This window comes from Periophthalmus magnuspinnatus, chromosome 24 (assembly GCF_009829125.3).
Source record: "Periophthalmus magnuspinnatus isolate fPerMag1 chromosome 24, fPerMag1.2.pri, whole genome shotgun sequence".
Lineage (NCBI taxonomy): Eukaryota > Metazoa > Chordata > Actinopteri > Gobiiformes > Gobiidae > Periophthalmus > Periophthalmus magnuspinnatus.
This window is the reverse complement of record NC_047149.1, coordinates 8846029-8872770: the sequence shown is the minus strand read 5'-3', so window position 1 is coordinate 8872770 and position 26742 is coordinate 8846029. Positions and strand designations below refer to the sequence as shown.

Sequence of the window (26742 nt, the reverse complement as noted above, 5' to 3'; positions counted from 1 at the left end):
ATTTGGACTTACTTAAGTTAGAAGTTAGGGTATTAATTAAAGGTACGCTATGAAACTTTTCTGTTGGCACTTTCTTCTCTCCATGGACATTTTATTGCTTTGCCTGGAATATTTGACAGTATGGCCTTAGCACTTTTTATGAACATACCTTGAAAAACATGCACTCTTTATAAGCAGTGTCACCTCTGCACAGATCTGGCCTGTAACTTGGTTTGCTAAGAGATATAAGCAAAGCAGTACAATTTCCATGGACGAAGGTGGTGGACACTTTACCTAAAAGGCTACGTTGTGACCTTTAAAGAGAGAGCATTATGCAAACCATATATTATAACATTGTTCCCTTATCAAACACATATCTGAAGAGATTTTATATGTCATTTACATGTTTGAGTACGGTTCGCTGTAAGATTCTGTCCAATACTCCACCCACAAGCCTACGTCACCCATGCTCCCACACGACAATTCTCCATAAATATACAAAAGCATGAATATAGTATTTTCAAAAATAAAAGGTAACATAGGGATCTAAATATGTTATGTGTTAGTAATTAATACCCCATAGACATAAAATACCCCCTCTTTAAGGAGTTACTAAGCCTGAATCATTCTTACTAAACTATTGGTTCATTGTGAAGTCTTTGTTCTTGCTCTATTAAGGCTAATCAAAGTGTAGTTATTATAAAGTGTCACCACATCACCTCAACATAAATTAGTCAGTAGTTTGTTTTTGCGGCAAATAGCAACTGTTTACGACTCTGAAATAAAATGTGCGTTTGTGAGTTCTGTACTCTTTTATGGGAGTAGATTTTAAGTGTCTTTTATGAACCATGATGTGTGGGAATGCTCCGTACTGACTGGTGGACAGCTGCGCAATAAAACTCCTGCAGATCCAGTCAGGGCATATGAATGTGAATAATGTGATAAAAGTTAAGCAGGCAGAGAACAGAGCAAAGTTTATACACTGCAATACTGTCCATGAATACCAATTTGGATTTTAGATTTAAAGGCAGAAAATATTATTCAGTACAGGGCTAGGGTTATCATTGTAACTGCATTGTGAGAAAAAAAAAATACATATAGTAAATTAATTGTAACCATAGCAGCTACTCACTTAAGATGTTGTTTTCATGCTAAACCAATTTTTAGCTGCTAGTCATCCTGTATATCTTTCATTCTCACTGCTCAAAACACCAGGTTCCACAACGTCAGGTCATGTGTTGGTATTCAAGAAAGTGCTCCTCCATGTTTTTAAAGTGATTGAAAATTTAACACAGTTGCCATAGCAATTGATGATTCAAAACAAAGTAATTTTTCTTTTGAAATCTGAAAATTGCTCTAACTGGCAATTGTTCATGGGTTTCAGGTTCCTGTTATAGGCGACAGCGACATTCTGAGGACTTTTTTTTAATTCATTCAAAAGATGTTTCAAAGTGTTAATCTCTATGGCACCGGTCCAAAATGTTTCATCATTTTAAATCTCATGGATAAACAGGAAGCTGAAACCCTTGAATTAAAGCATTATGTATTAAGTAGTAGTAGTATTATTAGTTGCTAGCATCAAAATCAGTAATTTACACAGTGAAAACAATTTGAGTGTTGAATTGAACCAAAGTCTGTCAGGTTAAAGTGTACTCATGGGTTTCATGTTTTTTTTTTTCCTATTCAAAAGATATAATATTTTATTTTAAATTGTTAATCGCTATGGCAGCAGTCCAAATTTTTCATCATTCTAAAATCCATGGATAAACAAAAACCTGAAACCCATGAATACACTTTTATCAGACAGACTTCGGTTCAGTTCAACACTTAAATTGTTTTCACTGCACAAATTTCTGATTTTGATGCTAGCAACTACTATAATAAATATAATATATTTTAGTGGATAGGCTTTCATGTTTGTCTAATTGTGACTTGGTTTCATGGGATTGTACCTGTGGCAAATAGTTATCATACTTTTACATCAGTTAAGTGACAGTTTATGGCAAAAAATTAAGAAGAAATGTAGGAAGTAGAGCAGTTATGAAATTACCTCTTGGTTTGTCATATCTACTGCCCATGTCCAACCAGGAAGTAAACTTTTAAACTTCCAAAAAAAAAAAAAAGATGTTAACCTTCACCTTTGCAAAGGGCGTGGCATTAGTTGGAATTCCAACTAATACCACGATACAGTCAAATAATTCCATAAGTCCCCACAGTATTCCAAACGACTGGACGGCAGATTTGCCCTGACCTCTAGCGGGGAGGTGAATGGGAGCCTGTCTGTGTATTGTTCACCTAAAGAGAAAGAAGTGGAGATAGGATGAGTACGCACCGCTAAAACTGCTACACACAAGTCTGAGAAAGAGCAGAGAACACTTTTGTGATCCTAATGGAAAGAAGGCAGAGAGAGGAGCTGGTGTCTTTGTTATAGGCCAGTGTGCGTGTGTGTGTGTGTGTGTGTGTGTGTAGGTGGGTGGGTGTGTGGGTGTGTGTGTGTTGGGATGGGGGAGAGAGTGAGGGAGAGAAGGAGGGAGAGTGGACGATAAGAGGTGAATGTCAGCCGTAACAAAGCAAGGTCAGCGCACGGGGAATGTCTTCACTGCGAAAGGGACAAGAGGAGATGAGAAAGAGAGTGAGGAAAGAAAAGAGATAGAGGAGTTAGAGAAGACGAGAGGAGAGAGAGGAGGAGGAGAGGGGACATGAGAGGAGAAGAGGAGGTGAGAGAGGGAGGTGTACAGGTTTTTGCACTGACATTGACACAAGAGGAGTAGGAATGAAAAGGTACATGTGAGAAACGTTTCATTGATTATGATAAACTCACTTTTCTTATTGAAAGTGATCATAACTAATGAGCCTAGCATTCAAACAAATACTTCACACTGATTGGTTGAAGCATCACAACAGCAGAACAACCGAAAAATCTAACTTTAGTTATATCCACTTGAGTTGGTCGGTGTCACCATGTCTGTCTTTGTTTGTTCAGCGCTGGTTTCCACACAGCCTGAACAAGACGGATTCTCAGATGCTGTTAATTATTCAATTACAGGTGTTTTTGATTGCATTCTTACTGTGATCAGTGTCTCCTCTCCATAGATCTGACTTATGCTTTGGTCCGCTGTGACATCTCTAGTCTCCATGAAGATTGATACGTTTAATGTCAATGGAACATTTCATGGAAAGCCATAAAATCTCCATGGTGACGAACAGGTGGCCGGCCCTCCACCATAGTATGCTAATGTTGCACACTATACCTATAAATTCCTGTTAATACAAAGCAGTAAGCTCATTTACCTGTTAGGGTCACACGGGTGATATCTGTGCTCATGCTCCATTCACTTCCCACTATTACCAGCAGAGGGCGACTGGCATCTCATGTAAGCAATCTGAGAAATAACAACTGCTCCATTAAAGAACACATTTTCCTTCTCTCTTTCTCTGTACTTCTCTACAATTTATCTCATGTTTAAAAAGGTCTTTTAAATATTCACACTGTGCAGTAAGTCACAAATCAAAGTTTCTAATAGGACCAACTAAACCAAAAACCAAAACCAAATAGCAAGCCTTCTTATATTTAAACAATAGAAAAGGGTTTTTATGAGGTTATCAAAAAGATCATTTAAAGCATTGGTAATTAGGGTACATAGAAGACAAAAAAAAAAACAAAAAAAAAACAGAGTAGTGATCAGAGAAAGACATTATTTGAGCACAATAAGCTGTTTTATTTATACATACAACTGTACTGACATCTGCTGGTCAATGTTGAAATAGCAGCTTCGAGAAATTGATTCTTGCATCCTCAGCATTTCATATTGTTGCCATGGATCGTCATCATAATATTTTAACATATCTTAAATTGTGATCAAATTTTAATGCCAATCATACTTTTTAAATCACCACTGAGGTATTCAGTAGTAGTAATCAGTAATATTAGTCATATAATTGAATGCATTTGTTGCATCTTAACATTATAAATAAGAATATTGAAGTTTTTTCCACACTTATTTTATGTTTCATTGTATTTGTGATCTCCCGTGTTCAAATCCCTTCTTCACAGTGAGTTGTTGACAGCCCACATTCCCTCCCTTGTCACTGCTGTCCGCTCTGACACCGTCCCATTAGAGTGAGTGACGTGTGCTGACAGGAGGCTCTGTGGATCTAACCTATGTGTGTCTCCCCCTGCAGGACGCCTGTGCCTCTGCCGTGGCCCCCACAGCTCTGGAGCAGGCCTACCAGTTTGGCCTGAGCAGGAACAGCCACATGAGCTTCTCCTTCGACGACGCCAAAGTCAGAGAGAGGTCAGACATGTGGCATTTTGGTTTAAAGGTCCTGTATTATACAAACTGTTAGAATTCTCTTACCCCATCAAAAACATACCTGATGTTGTGTTTTTTTCATTCATTTTGAGTAACTCTTCATATTGGGATGTCTACATCTCCAAAACAGAAAATGCTCTGTTCCACCTTGTAATGTCATGAAGTGGTAGTTTTCAAGTTAACTACTTTTTACTTTTAGTTCAGTAGAGATTGGCAATTCTAGGGCTGAAATGTTCCCCTTCTGGTGAAGGTGTGTGGAGTTTAAAAACACAGTGGAGCACTTCCTGTATTACCACATGACATCAGAAGGTGGAACAGAGTGTTTTCTGTTTGAGAGAAGAACTCAGCCTAAATATGCAGGATCTGTGTGTCAAACATGTGAGAATGAAGCAAAACACAACTCCAACAATGAGGAAACAACATTATAACTTCAATCACAAAATAGCGCAGTATGAGCCCTTTAAGCTGTATACATTTCTCATATATAGTACTATAAAATGGACTTGCTTTGCAGTATTGGCATGTTACTATACTGCACACTGCCACCAAGTTCCCTTGACCAATAATAGCCAAAAAATTGCCCCTTCAGAGAAAAACAAAAGAAAAAAAGCATGTCTGAAGAGAGCCAGCTGTGTGGTAATTAACTAGAAGTGACCACAACACAATTACATTCAATCCAATAACTACATTTAAAACTTAGACATTTTTATTTTATGTGTAAAGAAACTTAATGACCAATCATATAATCTATTTTTAACACTTATTAATTACACACCTGATTAGCCCTCATCAACCTAACTCTCAAACTCTTAAAATGTCTCAGAAAAGAAAAGAAAAATTGAACTGGAAAAAAAACAAAAAAATGTTTTCCACTTCTCAAACACAAAACAAAAAAGGAATAATCACCTAGAAATCTAATACCGTGACAGATTTGACCAGTCCTGTCTCCTAGTTGCTGACTGTCTACTGTATAAGATGTACGCACATATGACCTATAGTACACAGTGTAAATAAGTGAGGAGTGGATGATGGCTTGGACAGACAGTGGTGCCAGAAAACAGCACACAGATCCAAACATGTTGTATTAATAATGGGCTGATGAAATAGTCAGGTGATGTTGACTACACCTTCTGCTCCTGCTCGTACTGTCAGGAGCTCAACACACAGGAGTCTAAGGTCAAATTAGATAGAAGACTGACAGGTATCGGAAAATTCTCCAGGAGACAGTTATGTCCATGGGGTTTAAACTGCAGCTACAGTTAGAAAGGTTGTCCTAGTGATCAATATCTCACTTAAATTTTATATGCACTTAATAATAAATAATATATACACAATACTACAAGTGGCCACAAAGTATAGATATTGTATTACTGTTCATTTTAATTAAATTTAAGCTGTACATTTGTTTTGCGTGACGTCAATGATAATGCAGCTGTTATTTTCTGATCTATGTTATAATGTTATTTCCTCATCAAAAACAGACCTGGAGTTGTGTTTTGTTTCATTCACACATGTTTAATGCACAAATCCTTCATATTTAGACTGAGTTCTCCTACCAGACAGAAAACACTCTGTTCCACCTTGTGTCATGTGGTAATACAGGAAGTGCTTTTTTTAAACTCCACACACCTTCACTAGAATCATTTGAATAATTTCAGTCCTGGTATTGTCAGTCTCTACTGAACCAAAGGTAAAAGGAGCTGTTAACTTGAAAACTACCACTTCATGACATCACAAAGTGGAACAGAGCATTTTGAGCTTTGGAGATGTTACAGACTAATAATAAAGTGTTATTCAAACATGTGTGAATGAAACAAAACACAACTTCAGATATGTTTTTGAGGAGGTAACAGCATTATAACATGACATAAAGCTCACAAGTGTCAATTTTGTGTAATATAGGACCTTTAAAATCAATAATACAATATCTATCCACAATAATAACAGACTGAAGACACTAAGATATTACACAGTTACATCTGAATTGCAGTTTTACATATATTTTGAATATGAAATTTTTACCCATAGCACCTCAAACTTTAGTAGCTCTAGGATCACCTCCCAGCAGCCCTCAGCCCTGATATAACTTAAAAGTGTATTTTCCTTTGCGTTGTAGGTTAATTTTGGAGTTTGAACTGAGGACAAAAGAGGATTCTGGTCTGGTCCTGTACATGGCCCGAATAAACCACGCTGATTTTGTCTCCATTCAGGTACAATAAAGTTATGGTTATTTGACATGTTTATAATGTTTTTGTTTTGCTCTTTATTAATTAATTAATGAAGTAATTAATTTATGTATTTATTTGCAGATTAAGGAAGGACAGGTGTGCCTCGGCTATGACCTGGGACATGGGAACATCTCAGGCTGTGTTCCCTTCTCTATCAATGATGGAAACTGGCACAAGGTGAGAGCTCATGTGACGTTGTGATTTCATGTTATTTAATGAACATATCAACTCATATCTGAAAATATGACTCTTTATGGAGCCTTAACCTTTTAATGTGTTTTTCTTGATACCTGTATTTAGAAATGTTTTCAGTACTAAAGTAAAAGTATCACATGAAACAATCTACTTAAGTAAAAGTATTTAAGTAACTGTAAAAAAATGTACTTTTAGAGTATAATGTAAAAGAATTTGACACAAGTATTGTTAATTTGTTGAAGTGTAAATGTAGTGATATTGATTCAAAAATGTTTGGTCAACAGAAACAATATGGACCAATTTCTTTATTATTTTTTTTTTAAATTGTGTGTATATATTTTTGTTTTCTCAAAGCCGAGGCTTGAGCTAGAAAACTTTCAGCCAAGATGTTACCACAAACATGGTAAAAATAACCCCTCAACAATGTAGTGGAGTAGAATGTACACATATCTGCTCTCAAACACAGTAAAAGTAAAAAGTATCCACTGTAAAATTGATTTAAGGAAAGTACCTAATACATAAAAATTGTACAGTACTTTACTACTTGTACTTCATTACCTTCCACCAGTATAAATAGTATTCCCATTATCCTAAGAACATCTGATTGTATCTCCTTATACTACTTCATGCATATGTTGTAAAATAGTTCAGTATTGCATTTAAAATCAGTATAATACAGAAAAAAAGACATTCATTAACTAGTATTTTAGGATAGTAATGCTGTAAATATTATCATTATTTGTACTTTATTATTTGTACTTAGTTAAATACCACAACTGCATAACTTGCTATTCGTGTCTTTATGAACGGTGGAGCTATTTTGTTTTCTTTATAGATCCGTGTGAATCGCCAGAAGCAAAGAGCTGTACTATCGGTTGACTTTAAATACATAAAACAACTGATCAGTCCAAAGACGGTACAAAAATATTTAAATTCTGCCTTTGAAATAAATGTTCCCTTTAATTTTTTCTTAATGATCTTTTTTTTTTTTTTTTTTTTTTTAGGCTGATCTGCTGGACGTGGTCGGCGTGGTCTATGTGGGCGGTTTACCACAGAACTACACCACCAGGAGGATAGGACCGGTGAGCACACACCAAAAGAAAGAGTACAAGTACTCCACATGTTAACTGAACCTTTGTGTGTGCATTCAGATCCTGTACAGTCTGAACGGATGTGTGCGTAACTTTAAGATGCACGGCAGCGCGGTGAAGAGTCTAGTTGAGGACTTTAACGTGGACATGCAGAGACCCACCAACAGTCACATGGTCGGACGCTGCTTTGTCTCCACTGAGCCAGGGACTTACTTTCAGGGGAACGGGTATTTGAAAGCAGGTACGAGCCTATACCGAAGTTACAGGGGGAAAGTAGCTAATTACAAATACTACTGTAATTGAGTAGATTGTTTTTGAGTAGATTTTGAAACCTGTTTTTGTACTAGGGATTGTCCCATATCAGTTTTTGATTTGAGCTGAATCTGATATTTGATTTGTTGTTGTGACCAATGACTGATATTTGACACATATATTAAGATTTTAAAATCCATATGTGGACTAAAAACCTATGTTAAAGACGACCTATTGTGCTTGCTTCTGCGATGTAGCTATAATCTAGGACACCCGTGGGTCATTATGTTATAAGTTGGACGTTTTAAATCATAATATTCGTTCAATATTCAAGACTTAATAAAAGAAACAAGTCCGCTGACTTGTCTGCACTAGAAAACTGTGGTGCCCAATGGGAGCTGACATCACCCGAAATTGTATCGTCAATACAACTTCGGGTAAACGGTGAAGGGAAACAACTATAACATGGTTAAAAGCTCTGATTATTTATGTAGAGTTTACAAATATACTTTTTCACTTTTGTAAAAATAATAACAAAATATATTTATCTGGGACAAACGTGTTATTTAATTTGTTGTAAACATACGGCCATATTTTTAGTCTAATGTCTGTTCTATTTCCATTTGTACTTGTTAGTCAATTCAAAAAGACAAATCTGATGCACTGAAGACAAACTGGTAATAACAAATGTAAATCACAGGAGTTTCTGGATACAGCACAAGTCTCAATCGTCCCAAAGCACAGTTCTCTCAGCTTTGTCTCTGCTCCTTTCTACACAAACAAACTCATAACAGCACTGCCTCGCCTGCTCTGATTGGATCGAGCTCTGAGAATACACAGATTGTGGTTTAAAACTTAATTCATTAAGTGTGGGGGGGGAAAGTAACTTGGAACTAGTACTAAGAGTAGTATTTTTATGCATACTTTTTGCCTACTGTTACTGACATGTTGGGCATCATGGACTTTCCCTGCAGTGGCGTCGTACCGCGTGGGTCAGGAGGTGTCCATAGCCTTTGACTTCCGCACCAGTCGCACCAATGGAGTGCTGCTAGCCGTTAGTAACAACGATCGGGACGGCCTGGGCATTGAGCTTGTGAATGGAAAGGTAAAGACACTCTGGAAGATTAGAACACATAGACAAACACGTCGCACAAACAATATCACTTATAATAGTGTACAAGAGATTCAGAACTCGTGGGCAGTTCTTCATTTGGCCCATTTCTTTCCAGCTTTTGGTCACTTTGCCCTGTTATCATACAACCTTTTACCTGGAAACAACAATACTGTCCAATCTAAACCTAAAGATTTTTTATTATTTCATTTTATCAGCTGACATCCATAGAGTTATATGGGACATTATAACTTCAGTCTGTTTTCTTGAAATGTCTTCTCCGAAAGGGACAAAAGCTCCCCTTTAAATTAGCCCCTACACACAGAACTTACCAATCTTATTCTTAACAAGATTTAGTTATTCTTATTAGACATTTGAATTTTTAAGAGAAGATATTTTTGTATCAAACAAAATAAAGCAAGACATTTGAACCTGGCTGTTACTATTTTTCATATATGCTATACGCAAATTTTAGAGCAAATTCAAACTTACAAATTTGGCATAACTTTATTCTATAAGCTCTTTGCAGTGCAACCTGCATGAGCTTATCAAACCTTACTCAGAACATATTAAAATTTAGCTAACGGTACAATAAACTTAAGAGTTACGAGCTAACCCCTCCCTCCTCCTCACAGCTGCAGTTCCATGTGGACAATGGCGCGGGGCTGGTCACAGCGGAGGTGTCGCCTGAGGGAGAGGGCTTTTGTGATGGACAGTGGCACTCGGTCACTGCCACAAAGATCCGACACAAACTGGAGCTCAGAGTGGACAGTACACAGAGTAAAGCAGAGAGTCCCAACGCCAGGTCCAACACGTGTGAGACCAACGACCCCATCTACGTCGGAGGATACCCTGGTACGACATTAAAAAGACATTTGGAAAAGAAAAATACAACATTCTGTTAGCTATTACATGTTGTTCCTGGTTGTGTTTGTCTTGGTTTAGTCCTGATTTGGGATTTTTAGTTCTCATTCAGACTTGGTTTGGTTTTATTCTCATTCTTGTTTAGTCCTGGTCTAGTCTAGATTTAATAGTCCTAATTTGGATGTGGTGTTGCACTATTTCTATTTCTGGTCACTTTCACTTTATTACTTGCACCACTTAAAATGAATAGTACCTGTCCTGTGGTAAAATGTGTGCAACCTGTGTGTTACAGCCGGAGTCCACCAGGCGGCGCTGTCCTCCAAACGGTCATTCAAAGGCTGTATGAAGGACCTGAAGATCACCAAAGCCTCTAAGACCTTCGCCGTGCAGTTTAACAAGGCTCTGGAGGTGAGAGGAGTGCAGCCCATGTCCTGCCCCTCTCCTGTCGCCGCCTAGTGATTAAACAGGGAACTGCAACCACCTTTACCAAACAAATACAGTACAGTACTGTGAAAACAATGTACCAATGAGAAACACATCTGTGACTCAATGCAAATAGATAGATGACCTCTGAGACCAGCACTTTGAAATTTGGTCAGGAGTACCTAGCTGAAGGATTTGCCCCCACAAGGTCCAGGAAACTAACTGGTAACCCTCTTGCTGTGTGGAGAGTGCTAACCATTCTGCCACCGGACACATAAATATCATTGTAATGTAATCTGATTGACCATTTTGTCAATACTTAAAAATACTTTTGCACAGTACTGTACATGTAAGACCAGTGCGTGTACATTTTGCATGTTAGTGTTCAATTAAAGTGACTGAATGTGAAAAAGCATTATCTATGTCTTGTCTATCAAAGTAATTTAAAAAGCACTTAACAGAAGTCCAAATGTGTTCATGTTTGTGCAGTGACGATAATTAAACAGTGACCCCAGTGTACAGTTTGTGACAGAGCAAAATAAATCTATCATGACATTTGACCAGTTTGTGTGTACTTTCTCATACTTTACCACATCACCCCATCCTCAAACAACTCCTTCGGCTCCCTGTACAATACCTCATCCAATACAAGGTCCTCCTCATCACCTATAAGTCCCATTACCTGGCCCCTCCCCTATCTCACAACCTCCTCCATCAGCACCGTCCCATCTGCCACCTCAGATCAGCTCAAACCAACCTCCTCACTCCCCTCATCAGGACAAAGCACCAGACCTTGGAGGACCGAGCCTTCACTGCCCCCGCTCCCACTCCCAGCCTGGCTCCCATCCCCGCTCCAACCCCCGCCCTCTGGAACTCACTCCCAAAACCCATCAGGAACCCGGACTCACTGCAGCACGACTAAAAACTCATCTGTTCAATCTGGCATCCCCCCCCCCATGATTTCCACCATTGTCTTCTACTGTGTTATATAAGTCTTTACAACTACTACTACTACTACTACTACTAATAATAATAATAATAATAATAATAATAATATAATAATAATAATTTAAGTAGATGCATGTGATGTACAGACACTTAGCTGCACCTCTCTTTCAATACCACTAGAGGGCAGTGCTCTGCTACATAAAACACAGGCCACTTGTTGCAGCTCAATCGATTCTGCTTTGAATTCTGGGTATCACTTTCGTTCAGGGAGCACATATTCATTGCTCACAGGCACTAAACAGCATACTAAATGGTTCATTATTTTCCTTTTAGCATTTATTTAATACTTATTAATACTTGTGCCCATGTCTTTCAAGTTATTATAGACATTTACTCATTTATCCTCATTAATGCTCTTAATTAGGGCTTATTAGCATTATTAGGAATGGGTGTGACTGCATAATCTCCATAAGAAAGTTGCATAACAATTACCACTTAAAGTTAAAGGCATCGTACCTGATTTTTTTCCCTATGTATTTGAGCAAGATGTGTCTTGTATAAGCAGCTCTTGAGGTCAAAATATATCCACTGTGTACCCTCAGCATCTAATTATACAGTGTTTTCTTCAATCAGGAAGTGTGTGGTTAGCATGCTAGTTGTTAGCGTTATCATGAAAGCAAAACTCCACTCTGGCCTCTGCATAAGGTAAGCAAGGAGTAACTTTGGACCACTGCAAACCGTTTAAAATGAACTACTACTACTACTACTGAATCAGGTACAGCGCCTTTAACAACTACGAATCAGTTCAAAGACGTGTTACCAAATTCTGTTTTTAAATAATAATAAAATAAAGAGATCATTTGTGCATACCTCTTTAATTCCACAGACATTCCTCTCTACAATTGATAAAGGTCGGTTTGGGTCTGACTCTTACTGTTCCTCTGAGCTCTCACAGTGGAATGTGTTGAAGATTAAGCCAAAACATTATGACAGTTCAGTTCAAACTCATACAGTCTTTTCAATTACAATTACATGTGTTGAATATGACACAGGAGTTACCTCTGTCTACAATCATATGCATTTGATCTAAGCTGCGATAAATACGCTCAGGTATAAATATAAATAAACACAGTTTGAATTATAATAAATTTTACTTAATCTAATTTTTTTTACTTGAATAATATTTTTGAAACTGTATTTTTTACAATATTTTTTGGATTACATTTGCTATTGATAAAAAATCCATTTAAATTCGTAAATAAATACATTTCAAAAGTCTACGTGTTCAGCCAATCCCAAAGTCAAGAGCATCATGGCCCCCTTTACACATCAGTTAATTTCATGCAACCTTCCAGCAATATTGGTTTACTCATTCACAAATTTCAATTTTTAAAAACATTATTACAAATTCAGCTAAGGGCTAAGATTATAATTAAACATAAATATATTTCGTTCATATCAGCTCCTTTTCATTTGCTCGATGAGTAGACAATGTTTTGGAATCACTAGTAATTGAAGAAAATTCCCATAGAAAACACGACGAGGTAATCCATATGTCAAAATAAACTGGTGCCCCCCTCCCCTCTGACATCTACTTACAGCGCCCTCTAGTGTAGTCCCAGTGAATGACAGGTGACCGCACAGCTACAGCGTTAATCTACAAGTCTCGTTTTTGACATCACCCAAGGCGTTCAGACGTTAAAGTGCATATGACAGGTTCTCATTTCACCTTTACAGTTAGGAGTAAGATTTTTACTTTTTTCAGTTTTGGTGAATAGTAAAAGACAAAGTTAAATCTGTCAACTGGACAAAACGTTGTAGGAGTGAAGTGTCTTGGATGAGCAGCGAAATGTCTTTTACGACTTTTACTCTGGATCAAACCTGGACGACTGAGGGATTACACAGATTTACTTTTACTTCCTGGTTGGATGTAGGAAATAGATGTAATTGTGTTACCTAGCAACCATAATGTAAACAAGGCTCGACACCAAGTAATAATTATAAAAACATGAAAACCTGCCATACGCACTTTAAATTGTGTACAACATTGAAATGGAGTGATGTCCCTCTTCACATATCCAACACAGGAGACAGGAGCCTGGCAGTGTACAGGCTTACAAAGTAGAAATCCTAAGAATAGTTCATTTTTATAGTCATCATCAACTATGCAGTGACAGCGCCGCCCTGGTGGTACATTTAGTGACTTATTGCATGCTGTCAGGTCTCTTCGTGTAGATATTTTATTTTTACGATGTGGCGTTTGGGTCCAGCCTGTAGTCCTGTGTACTCCAGCGTCGCTCCTTAGCCACTTCCAAGTGTATGTAGTCGCCCCCTTGTGGTGGTGAGTAGACAGTACGTGACAGTTCAGGTTCGCTAGTCCGGGCCTTGTCAGGAGGACTGCATGAGACCGGTGAGCCGCTTCCCTGTCAAGGACTTGCCCTAAAAGAAGAAAGAAAAGAAGAAATACAATGTTAAAGGTGCACTACGTAACTTTTATGATGCAAATAGCTCATAATATCAAGATTCTAGATTTTTTAAAAAAACTTCAAGACATCATCATTGCACCATTTTACAGAAGCATAAAGTGTTAGGCTGCATTCTCCCAGCCTAACACTGGCATAAAGTATTCAAACCTCTGTCTAATATATAAAATCATTAATGGTCTGTCATCCCCTCCACTCAATCAGTTTGTGAACATAAGAACGAGCTCAAAGAGGGTCACACGAGGGTCTGTCCGAGCAGACGGTATTGTTCTGTTTTTAATGTTTTTCTATAGTATATCATAATTTTTGCTGTATAATATTTTTACTCTTGTTTTTAGGGAGACAGGTCTGCCATCTGTCCAGGGACAACAGATGAAAAATGCATTTGCAGCAATGCTATTAATGTACACTGTCCCTGTCAAATAAACCAATAAATAAATAAATAGTACAAGATATATTTCCAAAGATGGGAACTTTTTATATAGTAATTTCTATTTGGCTGCATTGAAACAGCAAACTAATTAAAGATGCTGCATTAGATTTTCTTTTTGTCTTAAAAATATGAAAACCAACTAGTTCATTCTGAAGCGGACCAAAGTGATTCCTTACTTTCTTATTCCATTCAGCATCCTAATTATACACAGCAATGAGTTTGTTTTTTACAGGCCAGAGCAGAGTTTTTCTGTCACACTAATGCTAAAAACAACTAGCATGCTAACAGCACATCATTATTTTGACCCCAAGATCTGCTTTCACAGTATATCAGTACAGGGACAGGACACATTTATCAGATAAAAACACTGGATACAGAGGTCCTGTTTTAGATTTCACTAAATTTGGTTGAGTCCTGGTTTAGTCTCTGCAGCTTGACCATAGACTGTTTATACAAATGGACATGATAGAGCATGTGTTTCCAGCTTCATTGGTTCTCTATTGAAAAACTGTTCCCCATCTCTCTGTAAATGCTGCTGTCAGGCTCGTCCTTTTAGTCTTAAAATGTTTGTATTGACCCACTCTACATGATCCCTGATTTTTTTTTTCACCATTGTGCCAGTAAATCAAGATATGAATACTTTGCTATGATACTCATAGTTGGTTTTCTAAATATCGAACTTGGCTCCAAATTCGCCCTATAACTGCTCTAACCTCGATGAGTTTCATTTGACTGGAGCCGAACGCTGTGGGTGACGTCACACTCTCGTCACTTCTTTATACTATGTCTATGATCTAGACCTTGTTTTACTCATCCTCAGCTGAACCTGATTTAGACCTGGTTTAGTCCTGGTTTACAACACTTCTGTTCTGTTCCTTTTAGTCAATTAAAAAGAGTCTTTGAAAATCACACACACATTTTCTGAGAGAATGCTTTGGTAAACCAGAGCCGTGTTTTCAGTCTCACTTACGCTCTTTGTGAAGCCCCTGGTGGTGAAAGTCTTTGATTTGCTGGTTTGCTTGTTGACAGCTGAAATAATTATGAGTGCATTGAACAGCTTGTACCTGCTGTCAGCCAATATCAGAACATCTCCCGGAGGGGCCGGGCTCAGCGGCTCAACAAGCAACTCATAAGTACAGGAAAAGAGTATAAAAATACACTGGTACTGGAATGAGACCGGGGTTTGAAGGATCCTCTGTAGAAGCATCATACAGGGCATCTGATAGAACAAGAGGGCGAGAAACTGAACACAGGGATTTGAGCAGCTGCTGATTATTGGAGGCTAATTAAATCACACTGTTTGAAATGAAAATCTGCATAATTTTAGAAAACTCATTTTGTATTTGAGTCATAGGGATAAAAACAATTTTCTGTCATACGTGGAGGTGGCAGCGGGGCAGGAAAATACTCAAGTAATAGTAAAAATGTTTATGTTTGTGGAAACTATATACACAAGTAAGAATAACTGGACTTAACATCTAACGCAGACACTGGGGATGAGACAGGTTAAGTGCAAAAAGTCCAAAGGCACAACAACAACAACAACATTCATTTATGGTAACTGAGACCAAACCGCCAATCTGTGGATCTGACCAACTAAAGCGCCCCACACTGGAGTCACATCTGGACGGGGTGCAGTCTGTCCGAGGGGTAAGTAATAAAGTATAAAACTCTAAATGTACTTTGTTAATTGAGCTGTTTGAGAGTTTACAGAGAGACACAGACAGTAACAGGATTTCAGACTCACCACGCTGCGAGTGAACTTCTCCAGAGAGGTGCGTCTGCCCTGGTCTGTCTCAGGCTGGAGACAAAACAAACATCACATACACGATTATCAACTGCGGACAGAACCCATTCACGTATTTAGTCAGTATTTCACAACAGGTGTCTGCAAAATGGATTCACAAACATCTCCACGTGTATGGATTCATATGCAGACTTGAGAACAGTCCCATAATGCTTTGGGCTGACCTTCCTTCGGGCCAGCAGCAGGTCCTGGTACACATTGGAGCGGAGGAAGCGGCTGTAGCTGTCGCTCTTCATCAGGTGGTAGATGTGGTCCTGAGGAGAGGCGCAGGTCAGTGTGTGTGAGCTACTAAAGAGAACACTCACAATAACATGCACTGAGTTTGTTCACTGTCACACTCAACCAGGCCCGTCAACAGCAATTTGGGGGCCCGGGGCAAAAAAAGCTCACATGGGCCCCCTATAAGTCTGTTGTCCCGGGCCGCTAAGACCCTGGGGCACCTCCTGTCGACTCCCCACAATCCGCTACTATTACTACTCCACCAATCAACTTTAAAGCTAAAAATTGTACTCTCTCGCTCTGGTACACCCCCTGCCCCTCCACTCCACCTCTACCACAGGAGCAAATCCATCAGCCTCCTCAGCCTCTCCATCACTTCATCACTGCCACTACTTGTACCCATAGTTACAGAACCCTCCAGGCATTTTGTATAGATATTACATTATTTGAAGTTAACCTGAAATACCAGGGCTAAATTGTCGGAAGGAGAATTTGATTGTTGTGATTTCAAACTGAGGACAGGGGTTTGTATAAAACTCAATGGGGATCAGCTGCACAAACTGTCATATTAATCTTTCAACTGACAACAATCACATCATATTTAGTGCTGAAAAAACACACCACTTTCTGAAGCTATTGTGAAAAAATAATTCACTTTTGTTTATCTATATACTGTCAGTTTTGTTTCATGTGAATAGACCCCGTAATTACAAAAATACTAACCCTCAAACCAATTTAATGATGTGACCAACCCGGACTGCACTGGCTAACACACGCTAACTCACTAACTGACATTTCAGCTTCAACATTCATATTTAGGTTCTCCTCTGGGTCTGTGGAGGTTTTGACAGACAGCTTGGTTCTTTAGCCCCCTGCCCCCCCCCCCCCCCTCCCCGTCTGTACCTGTCCTGGGCTCGGCGCTGTGAAACCTGGGTAATATTAGACCATTAGCCGGTGCCGGTGAAGCATGGAGCAGAGGGGGACAGCAAAGCCTCCTCTGTCACAGGTTTAAGTGGGAATGTGCCTCCTGCTCAGAGCTGTGGGGGAGGGCCATAAGAATGTGCAGGTCAAATTTAACCTCCACTGTGAAGCGTGATTAGGGAAAAAAAAAATGTTATGTAAATGTGTAGGTGGAGGAAGACTGGCAGGTTTTACATACAGGGAAGGGGCCAATATAGTAGCGCTATAGTAGAAAATCAGATATTAAGCGAGAATGAAACTGAAACGTTCCTGGACGACTGAGGTATTACACGGATATAAGGCCACGTGGAAATATAAAAGAAAGTACAAATATTTAATGCTGAAAATCACATTCTGTTAGCTAAAGAGTGTTTTTATTATCATCATGTACAGACTATTGAGTTTATTCTTTATTATCAAAATCAGAAATAGAGCACTAATAGCTCTATAGATTATTTTCTTGATTTTATTTCATTTATTTGACAACATAATGAAAAAATGATTCCACAATGTACCGGTAATTCCAGCTACCGTATATTAACCCCCAAGCTACGTTTAATGTGTTCGCTTTTACATTGAATAATAGCGTCACGAGTCCAATCTACTCCTCGTGTCTAAAGGCAACGCACACTCGTAGCTATTCATTTCTATTTAAAAACAGCAAATTCCTCAAAATATGTTAGTTGTCTGATTTTTACTGTTTTACAAAGGTGAAAAACAGAAGTAGTTCATTTTAAATGGATTGAAGTGCTCCACAGTTCAATTTCTCACTTAGTTTACACCTTCAGAGCATCATAATTATTCACCATGATGAGTTTATAAGTGCAGAGCGGAGTTTTGCCGTCACAGTAATGCTAACAACTAGCATTTTCACTGCGCACTTCCTACAAAACTCCATAGTAATCAAATAATAATTACAAATGTATAATCTTACTAGTGTTGTTCTAGATACACAGATAAGGTAGTTTGTACTGCACAACGACACAACGACAGTATACCAATCAACTGTCAGCAGCTCTTATCCCATAATTCTTAGCAAGCAATGTACATAACTGGACAAATATTGGTGACCCTGTCTTTAGCTTTTATATTGGTTATTACTCGAAGTGGTCAAAGTCCTGCATGACTTGAATAAAAGTACAGATACACTTGATCAAATACTACCTCAATACCAGAAAATGTGGCTTAGTTAAATTATTCCTGCTTCAAAGTATTGAAGTATTGACTGTAGAAATTACTTAAATATTCAATATTCAATATTCATATTAAATATTTTTTAAACAAATCATTTTAACTAAGTGTTGTGATTCTCTGGACGACTTTAAATTGGACAAAAAACATGGAAAGTCCTTTGAGTACTTTATCTTTCAAATGTAGTGGAGTGGAAGTAATGAAAGTAGTGGTAGCAGTGGTGGTAAAGGTAATAGTAGGAGTAATAGTAAAAGTAGTAATAATGAAAGTAGTAGTATAGTAGTAGTGGTGAAAGTAGTAATTATAATAATAGTGAAAGTACAGAGCTTTCCTTGAGTAATATTTTACCGATCACCCAACAAAATGCTTTAAAAAACCCACAGTGTAAGTCATTTGGTCTTATTTCTTTTTGATCTTGAGTGTCTTGAAAAAGGACACAACAACATCACACTGAGCCCCCGCCCGGGCCCTTGCACCTGTGCGTCCTCGTAGCTGTAGCGGCCCGGGTCTTTGAGGTTGTGGCTGGTGCGTTCGTAGCTGTGGGAGTCCAGGTTGATGGGGCTGGGGGCCCCCTCGGCTAAAAACTCAGCCCAGATGTCCTGCGCTCGCTGGGCCACGTCCTGCTGCGGCTGCCTCTTCAAGTCCTGCACAGCGAGCCAGAATCTACAGCACAGAACCAGGACATGTTATAGGCAACTCTGATATGGACTTATTATTATTATTTTCATTTATTGTTATTATGATTATGATTGTTGTTGTTATTATTATTAATTGTATCATTTTAGTTATTATATTATTTTATTATATTATTTTATTTCATTATATTTAAAAAAACAACAACAATTTTAATTATTTTATTCTTTTCATTTTCTTTTTTTTCATTTTTATTTTCTTTTTTTGTCCGTCTCTTAACATTACTTTTAAATGCAAATCGATTAAAGACTATGTAACTTTACTGAAGGGGTACGTTGTCTGCGTCTCCATGGTAATGCTCCATGGTAGTTGCTTTGCTTGAATGTTCCACCGTATGGCATTAAACTCAGCTGCTCACCTCACATCACACGCTTGCGTCCTTGGAGATGGATGAGTTTATTGCCATAGTGTGGAACTTTTTAGGCATAGCGACAACAAACAAAAGCAAAAAAAAGGTTACGTAGTACACCTTTAACTGTAAATAAAGGCATTTGAACAATTTGAACTTGGCTCTAACATAAATGATTAGGTTTATTTGTGGATTTTTGATCTGATCTTTCGTATTAAAATCCTCTAGTCTGTGAGAGTAAACTGTGCACAGGCTCTTCCTTCATCTGAGAGCACGGACTTCATCCAAATGTGAAAAACAAACCCATCAGATTTATCTGGTGGCGCCAACTAATTACAGAATATGATGTAAATTCAATGTAAGCTGAAATAAGTCCACATTTGTAGTACCATTTTCTCCATTGTTGTTAAAAGTTTAAAGTACAGCGATGGCTCAGAGGTTGATTGACAGCTCGTACTGCAAATACTTTAAGCTGAAAGGGCCGGGAAGTGGAACTGAACACATCGATCAGAACTTTAAAACATCCTGTGGCCGATCTCCAAAACATTTCGCAGAATATTGTTGGAAAAAATACATTATTTTTGGACATCAAGTAAGTAATGTCCAAGTAATGGGCCAAACAGCACTTTTGAAACTCTTCTCATAAGACACACTACGGCCTTTTCTTTAACATTCTGCTCTTTATTACACTGCATAAACTTGTCTGAAATGTTCCTGTTGTGTTTTCTTTTCTTTGTTTCTTTGACATCTCAGTTTAGCTGTAGTTATTTCAGACAATCCATTTTCTCTCACTTTTTAAATATACTTGGGTTTAAAGACGGGGTATTACACAAAATCGATTTTTTTTTAGCTTTCTACCATGTTATAGTGTTCCCTCATCTCAAACCTGCCTGACGAGGTTGGAGATGTTATGCATGCATGTTTGAGTTATTTAGTTAGCTATTTAAACCCTCCTTATTATTAATGATGACAAAGATGAGTTTCAGAGGGTCAGTTAAGTATCAGGTCAGGTGTTCCTTACAGACAACAAGGAGAATAATCCGAGGCACTTCGACTACTTTAAAACCTCCTTTAATGTGAAGAAGGGAGTAGCCTACATGTTTCAGCTGTGTGGGACCTTCTTCAGGGAATACAAGAAAGAAAGCTGCCAGGTGCTTTTAAATACACCAACAAACAGTCACATGACAGGGTCACATGATCACAATTAGGACACAAAGAACAGATAAAAATAATCTGAGGCACATCATTTTACACCTGACGCTCACGGCTTTGGAGCTCCACGTCTCTTTTCTCTCACTTTCCCAAAGAGCCGTTGTTCAGTCTTGCGGTTTACTGAATAGGTTTACATAATCCCCTCACGTTATGTTTAGGATGTCCCACTCTGCACAGGGGGAACTCAGACAGTCCTTGAACAACACTCCTGAACACATTCACTGAGCTGAGTGACAGGTCTGTGCAGAGAGAGGAGCAGGAGACAGGCTGGTTATTGAAGGTGTGCACTTATTTCATAGATTTATTATGGCGACACCCACGGGACTGGTGTTTGGGTGACAGTGAGGAGAGGGTGCTCTGTGCTTCATAACTCTCACTGTACAGGCACATTTAAAACAAGCCTGTCCTACACATCCTGTCTTACAAACAGCAGGTCTGAATAGTCCTACAGCCCCGTCCTCTGGGGAGATGAACAATGTGGTCAATAATCACCGAGGAGCTGCTCCTTGTGTAACTTGGGAGATCCATTTGGATTCAACGGGGAAACCCAAAGTATGCACAGTGTGTAGAGGAGTACCCCTGCAGGCACAGCTGATTGTGTTGTGATAGCGCTCTGAAGGGGGAGTGGGAGCACAGAGAGCAAAGGGAGGGGACACTCAGAGCATCAAAAACAAAAGTGAATGTGAATAAATGTTATGGTGAATCACTTTAAAATAAAATAAAAGATAACACTGTGATCTAAATGTGTTATGTGTTAGACGTCAATACCCCATAGAAGTAAAATACCCCCTTCTTTAAGATAAAATGATAATAAAATGTATAATGTAAATGTATAAAATCAACACAACTAATACCAACACACAGCAAAATTATAGGACTGGATTATGAAATATAGAAGTACTGATTAGTAGCTTTAAATCTGGGGAAAATTTAACCTGACATGGTCCCATTGATAGCAGTACGTGAAGTATTGTGGTGTCAAGTCATCCTCTCATACTCACATAAACACCACGAGTAACTAGGAAGCCAGAGCAAGGAAGGAGTGGACATAGGAGAGTGGCCTAAGGGGCAAGATAAGGACACTCCACGCTCCCTCCTCCGTTGCTTTTGGACGCAGCCGTAGCCTATTAACCTCAAAGTAACTGCGTGGATGTCTGTTTGAAGGATAGCTTTAATATAGGAGCAACACTTATCAAACCGCTAATGCTTATCGCTGTTCTTTCTGCTAGCTGGGGGGTATGCTACGATAGCCATCAAAGCGTGCCACGTCGATACAGATAGAGCTTTGTAATATGAAGGTAACACTAAGGGCAATTCAGAATCGCTTTCCTACATACGCTAGGCTGATTTGTATTCAGCTAGCGCGCAAAACTGCTGTAGCCAGGAACTTTTTTTTTCTTTTTATCTGATGGTCGACCGTAGCGCTTTTCCAAATATGTTGTACAAATGTGTTGAGTTGGTGTTTATAATTTTGGGGAGGTACAACATTTATCGCGCAGAGAGATATTTTTGGAAGTGAAGAGATGATTGGGGTGTCTCGCCCGCAGCCAGACATGTCCAAATCAGCTCTTTGGAACGTGTCTGCGCGCAAAGATACAGGCAGATTATAAAGTGTTTCATGTTTGGAAAAAGGAAAGTCAAGCTAATGTGAGGCGTACACGCTGACTGCAGAATGTTCATCAGGGTTTTCAGAGTTTTTTTAAGCTAATCAACGTTAACACTTTCTCAAAACAGGCTTATTAGTTCTTATTTCAAGCAATTATCTGCCAGAAGAAACTATTCAAAACCATTCAATTGGTGCGGACTGTATTAAAGTGCGTGTCCTTAAGTCTTACCCCAGAAGCCCCAGGACCAAACGCCTCTTAAATTTTATATCTCATCCTCTCTGAAACCAACCCATGATTTATTTACAACAGCGAAGAGCTTACCGCAGATTTTCCGAGCTAAACTCTGACTCGAGGAAGCGCAGGAAAAGGTCTTGCCCCAGTGGATCCTTGAGGGCCTCCTCCAGAGAGAAGCCCCACTTCTTCACCCTCTGCTGGCTGGGCTCCTTACTGCCAAATGATACACGCACGGTTAGCGAACGTTCGATGTGAGACCAAATGAAATCAATATGCTAATTATACCACGCTAGCAAACAGAAGTAGTTCATTTTTATGCAGTGGTCTAAAGTTATTCCTCAATTACCGTACACATTCCATCCTAAATATTCACTGCAATGAGTTTATAAGTGTTTGCACAAATTTCAGAGACCAGAGGAGCTATGCCTTGACATTAAGCAACAATAACTAGCATGCTAATTGACTTATATTGTTTCATTCATGTTTGAGTTACGCTGTAATCAAAAAAGGCTGGTTCATTTGCTGATGTCATGAGTTGTTGACCTCAGCGCACTTTCACTTTAACATGTCATCTCTCAAATTGCTAACAGTTTGCTAATAGCTAGTAGAAATGTTACAAAGTGCACCTTTAACTTCAGCCCGTTTGTTCACTACTGGCAACTTTCACCACATGTGTGCACAGAAATTTACTTTAACATTAGTATTGCTTTTATTTATTGTATTATAGATCATTTTAAAGGTGCTAAGTGTAGCTTCTGTTGTGGGACGTGACATTTCCTTGTCTCCATGTTATTGCTTTCCCCGGAATGTTCCAAAGTTTGGCATTCATTGTATCTTACTTGAATATATTACGTTACAATTGTCTCAACCGCTGAAAAAACTCTTGACAATGTCTTAGTGTGAGCAGGGTCTCCTCTCCACAGATCTGACCAGGGACTTAGCTTGATGTTCTTCCCTGCTTGTCCCGACGGAAATGGATACGTTTAATGCCACGTCGAACATTCCAGGCAAAGCGATAACATCTCCATGGAGACAAGAAGGTGGCAAACCGGTAAAGTTACAAAGTGAAAGTTATGCTACATCAAATATCAACGTGACAAAGTGACAAAAGTGTGTGAAATGTCCGAATAATGCACGACGGAGCACTTTTAAACAACTGTACAAAGTTATTTATAATGTGTCACAAACTCCACCAGCTCCACTCAAGGTTAAAGTACATCACGCAGCAGTTTGAGCCGTACATGTGCAGACTGTTCAAATGAGCGCCATATGCCAGCGCTGATGTGAAATCCAATCATTTGTGGCCCTGTGGAAATATTAGCTTGAAATCCCGCTATTAATCAATTCATCTGAGTTAGCGGGCTACATTAGCGCAGTGATTATCCGTCGGCTAAAGCTAATTCCTTCATAAGTCGCACAGGCGGGAGGTCGGGGGAGCGCGGCGGGAGGTGAGGCCATTGTTGACTTGTAATTATTAAACACAGGGGATCAGTACGGAGGTGACATCAGACACTGAACAGCAGATATCAAGTGTGCAGGGATTTGAATGTTTACACAGGGTTTAAGCTGGATGCCCTTCCGTGAACAGGTTATCCAGGACTGAGACTGGGTTTTGTCTGGCTAATTGTTTTTTCTTTTTCTTTTATTTTAAGCTAAACCTAGAAAACAGATAGCAAAAGTGCGGCTTATCTGTCAACTTAGAGGTGATTTTAAAGGTGCAATGTGTAACTTTTTGGGTGGAGAGTCTGCCACATGCTCATCTCCATTGAGATGTTATTGCAGAGAGAGAAGGCTCCACAGTATTTTCTTTTTCCCTGGAGACAAGCAGGTGACAGCAGGCTAAAACACAAGTCAGATCGGTGGAGAGGTGACCCTACTCAAACTAACAAAGTTTTTTTTTTTTTTTCTAGTATGGTATTTTATATGGTATTATTGTATTTTTTATGGTATTTTATATGGTATTATGGTATTTTTTATGGTATTTTATATGGTATTGTGGTATTTTTAATGGTACTTTTTATGGTATTATGGTATTTTAATGGTATTTTTTATGGTATTATGGTATTTCTTAAGCTATAAAAACTGTAATTTATGAATCCAAGAAAGACACATTTAGCACTTTGAACCATTCCAGGTAACATCTCCATGGCGACAAGCAGGTGACGGACCACTTACCAGAAAAGTTACACATTGCACCTTTATTAGCTTTATAATGTAAAAAAAAAAAAAAAAAAAAAAAAAATCACAATAATGAAAAAGTAACAACAGTTTTTATATCTATTTTATTTTTCATTAATGATCCATCTACAATGTGTGTGTGTAGATGTGTGTGTACCTAGCCTCCAGGTCCCAGTAGGAGGGGTCATCACTGATCCAGGGGTTGGATGGGTCAGGGGTCAAGATAAAGGGGTCGTACTCCAGATACTGCTCTGTGTAGCCCATCAGACTGCAGAGGAACAACAGTGTGGTTAATGTGGTTAGGTTACACACGGGATGCTGCTATGTTGCACTGGAAAAGGAAAATGCATTAAAAAAGTTTGTATTTTTATTTTATTTTGAATCAGATTAGGGGTAAAACATATCTAATTGTGATTTTAATAATAGGACATGGTTCAAAGTTCACATTTTAAACACGTCCAGAGAGACTGAAATATAAACTGACAAACTAACTACAGGGTGAGCTGTTTTTATTCACTTAAGTTTCATTTCCATTTTGATTCATCGTGCTGCCCTGGATCAAACCGTGTAACGTACCTTTCTGCCACTTTGGACATCTTCATACAGTGTCGGTCAAGTTGTGTGTTCAGAAACTGGATCTGTTAAAGACACACAGTGGACATGGTCAGGACTGCACTAGGAGTAGAGCTACAGTTAGACCTGGTTTTGCAAGACTAAACAGTGTCAAATCTAACATACTCTACCCCTCGAATGTATCTCCAGCTCTACATGTTTACAGACATGTTTGAAACACGACTTTACCTCCTTCTCCACGTCCTCCTTGGTCCCCTTGCGACTCTGGTGGGACGGTGTGTGGATGGGACTCTGGGACTGGGGACCCTCTTCAGATAAACCATACACAGACTGCAAATTTAGAAATATTTGCAAGACATTTCAAAGACAGATTTGAAATTTTAATCATATCAGTATGAATATTGCATAATTTAGGGAAAAAACCTCCAGTTCCAGTGGCTCATGAGGCACAGCTGTGACTTTGGGGCTAAATGTGGCTCTCATACTGATAACTGTTGGCCCAACTTACCATAAGCTGTACTTTTTAATGCAGCTTCTTAAAAATATGTTTTTTTAAATAACCAATAGTGTCAGTGCACAATAGAGCCGGCATCCTTACTGTTAGCGTCACTACTTCCTGTCAAATTGTATCTGTGAGGTTTTTGCCAAGATATGCTAAAATTGATAAATATTTAAAGCTCAGGCAGACTGGGAGCTGCAGGTGGATGTCACTGACAACATGTTAAACTAACTACACAAATAAAATGAAAACTTCCCCAGAGGACACTTCTGTGCTTAGAAAGAAATGCCTCTCAATGCTAACACTAATGCTAATTGTGAGGCATAATAAATATAAAAAACACACCATGAACTGAAGTATTTTACATATAAGAATAATTGGGTTGTCTTTATTTTAATAAATTTGAATTTTAATAGGTTGTTAATTTTACCTTTTCTGATTTGAACAAAAGTGACTGTAGCTAGCGTGTTGCTATGCACAGATCCTACTGATGTGTTCTTTTGAGGTTTTAAGCCTAAATAAACATGTGGCAGCTTGTTGTCATAAGACTCCACCAAAACACCTGCTTTTCCCACCTTTTTAACTCTGTGTGGATTCTTCAATCTTCTGCACTTCCTGATGTCCATCTCTGTCGTGTTTACACATCCAGGCTATAATATAAATGTACACAAAAAGTACCATTAATAAACAGATAAAGCACAGAGTCCTGGTCTTAGCGGGACGAGTCCTCTCTTACCACAGGTCTGTGCACGTCCCAGAACGCTCGCTCTTGACTGTCCAGGATCTTTCTCTCTGTTTTGTCTTTCTTACGGTCGATCCTGCAGATTACACAAGTTATACACATAGGTCATACACACAGGCTATGCACACACACACGTTATATACACATAGGTCATACAC

At 38.7% G+C, this 26742-nt stretch overlaps 2 protein-coding genes across 5 annotated transcripts in view; one reads left to right on the top strand and one right to left on the bottom strand.

Annotated features, from left to right (window-relative positions):
- The window catches only part of lama2 (laminin, alpha 2), a 236485-nt gene extending 225469 nt beyond the window's left edge, over positions 1-11016 (top strand). For all 4 annotated transcript variants that reach the window (XM_055232136.1, XM_055232139.1, XM_055232138.1 and 1 more), the window contains 9 exons: positions 4162-4274; positions 6409-6502; positions 6602-6697; positions 7551-7631; positions 7720-7797; positions 7867-8047; positions 9033-9163; positions 9805-10024; positions 10326-11016. In XM_055232136.1, coding sequence (XP_055088111.1) covers positions 4162-4274; positions 6409-6502; positions 6602-6697; positions 7551-7631; positions 7720-7797; positions 7867-8047; positions 9033-9163; positions 9805-10024; positions 10326-10489 — 1158 coding nt within the window. In that variant the 3' untranslated portion in view covers positions 10490-11016. The remainder of the gene's footprint in view (positions 1-4161; positions 4275-6408; positions 6503-6601; positions 6698-7550; positions 7632-7719; positions 7798-7866; positions 8048-9032; positions 9164-9804; positions 10025-10325) is intronic.
- A 2459-nt stretch (positions 11017-13475) lies between these two features.
- The window catches only part of LOC117392592 (regulator of G-protein signaling 6), a 107627-nt gene continuing 94360 nt past the window's right edge, over positions 13476-26742 (bottom strand). The window contains exons 8-17 of the mRNA XM_033990692.2: positions 26579-26660; positions 26418-26492; positions 25572-25673; positions 25347-25408; positions 24928-25038; positions 22680-22805; positions 18974-19160; positions 16292-16381; positions 16068-16121; positions 13476-13843 (exon numbers count right to left, since the gene is read on the bottom strand). Coding sequence (XP_033846583.2) covers positions 13793-13843; positions 16068-16121; positions 16292-16381; positions 18974-19160; positions 22680-22805; positions 24928-25038; positions 25347-25408; positions 25572-25673; positions 26418-26492; positions 26579-26660 — 940 coding nt within the window. The 3' untranslated portion in view covers positions 13476-13792. The remainder of the gene's footprint in view (positions 13844-16067; positions 16122-16291; positions 16382-18973; positions 19161-22679; positions 22806-24927; positions 25039-25346; positions 25409-25571; positions 25674-26417; positions 26493-26578; positions 26661-26742) is intronic.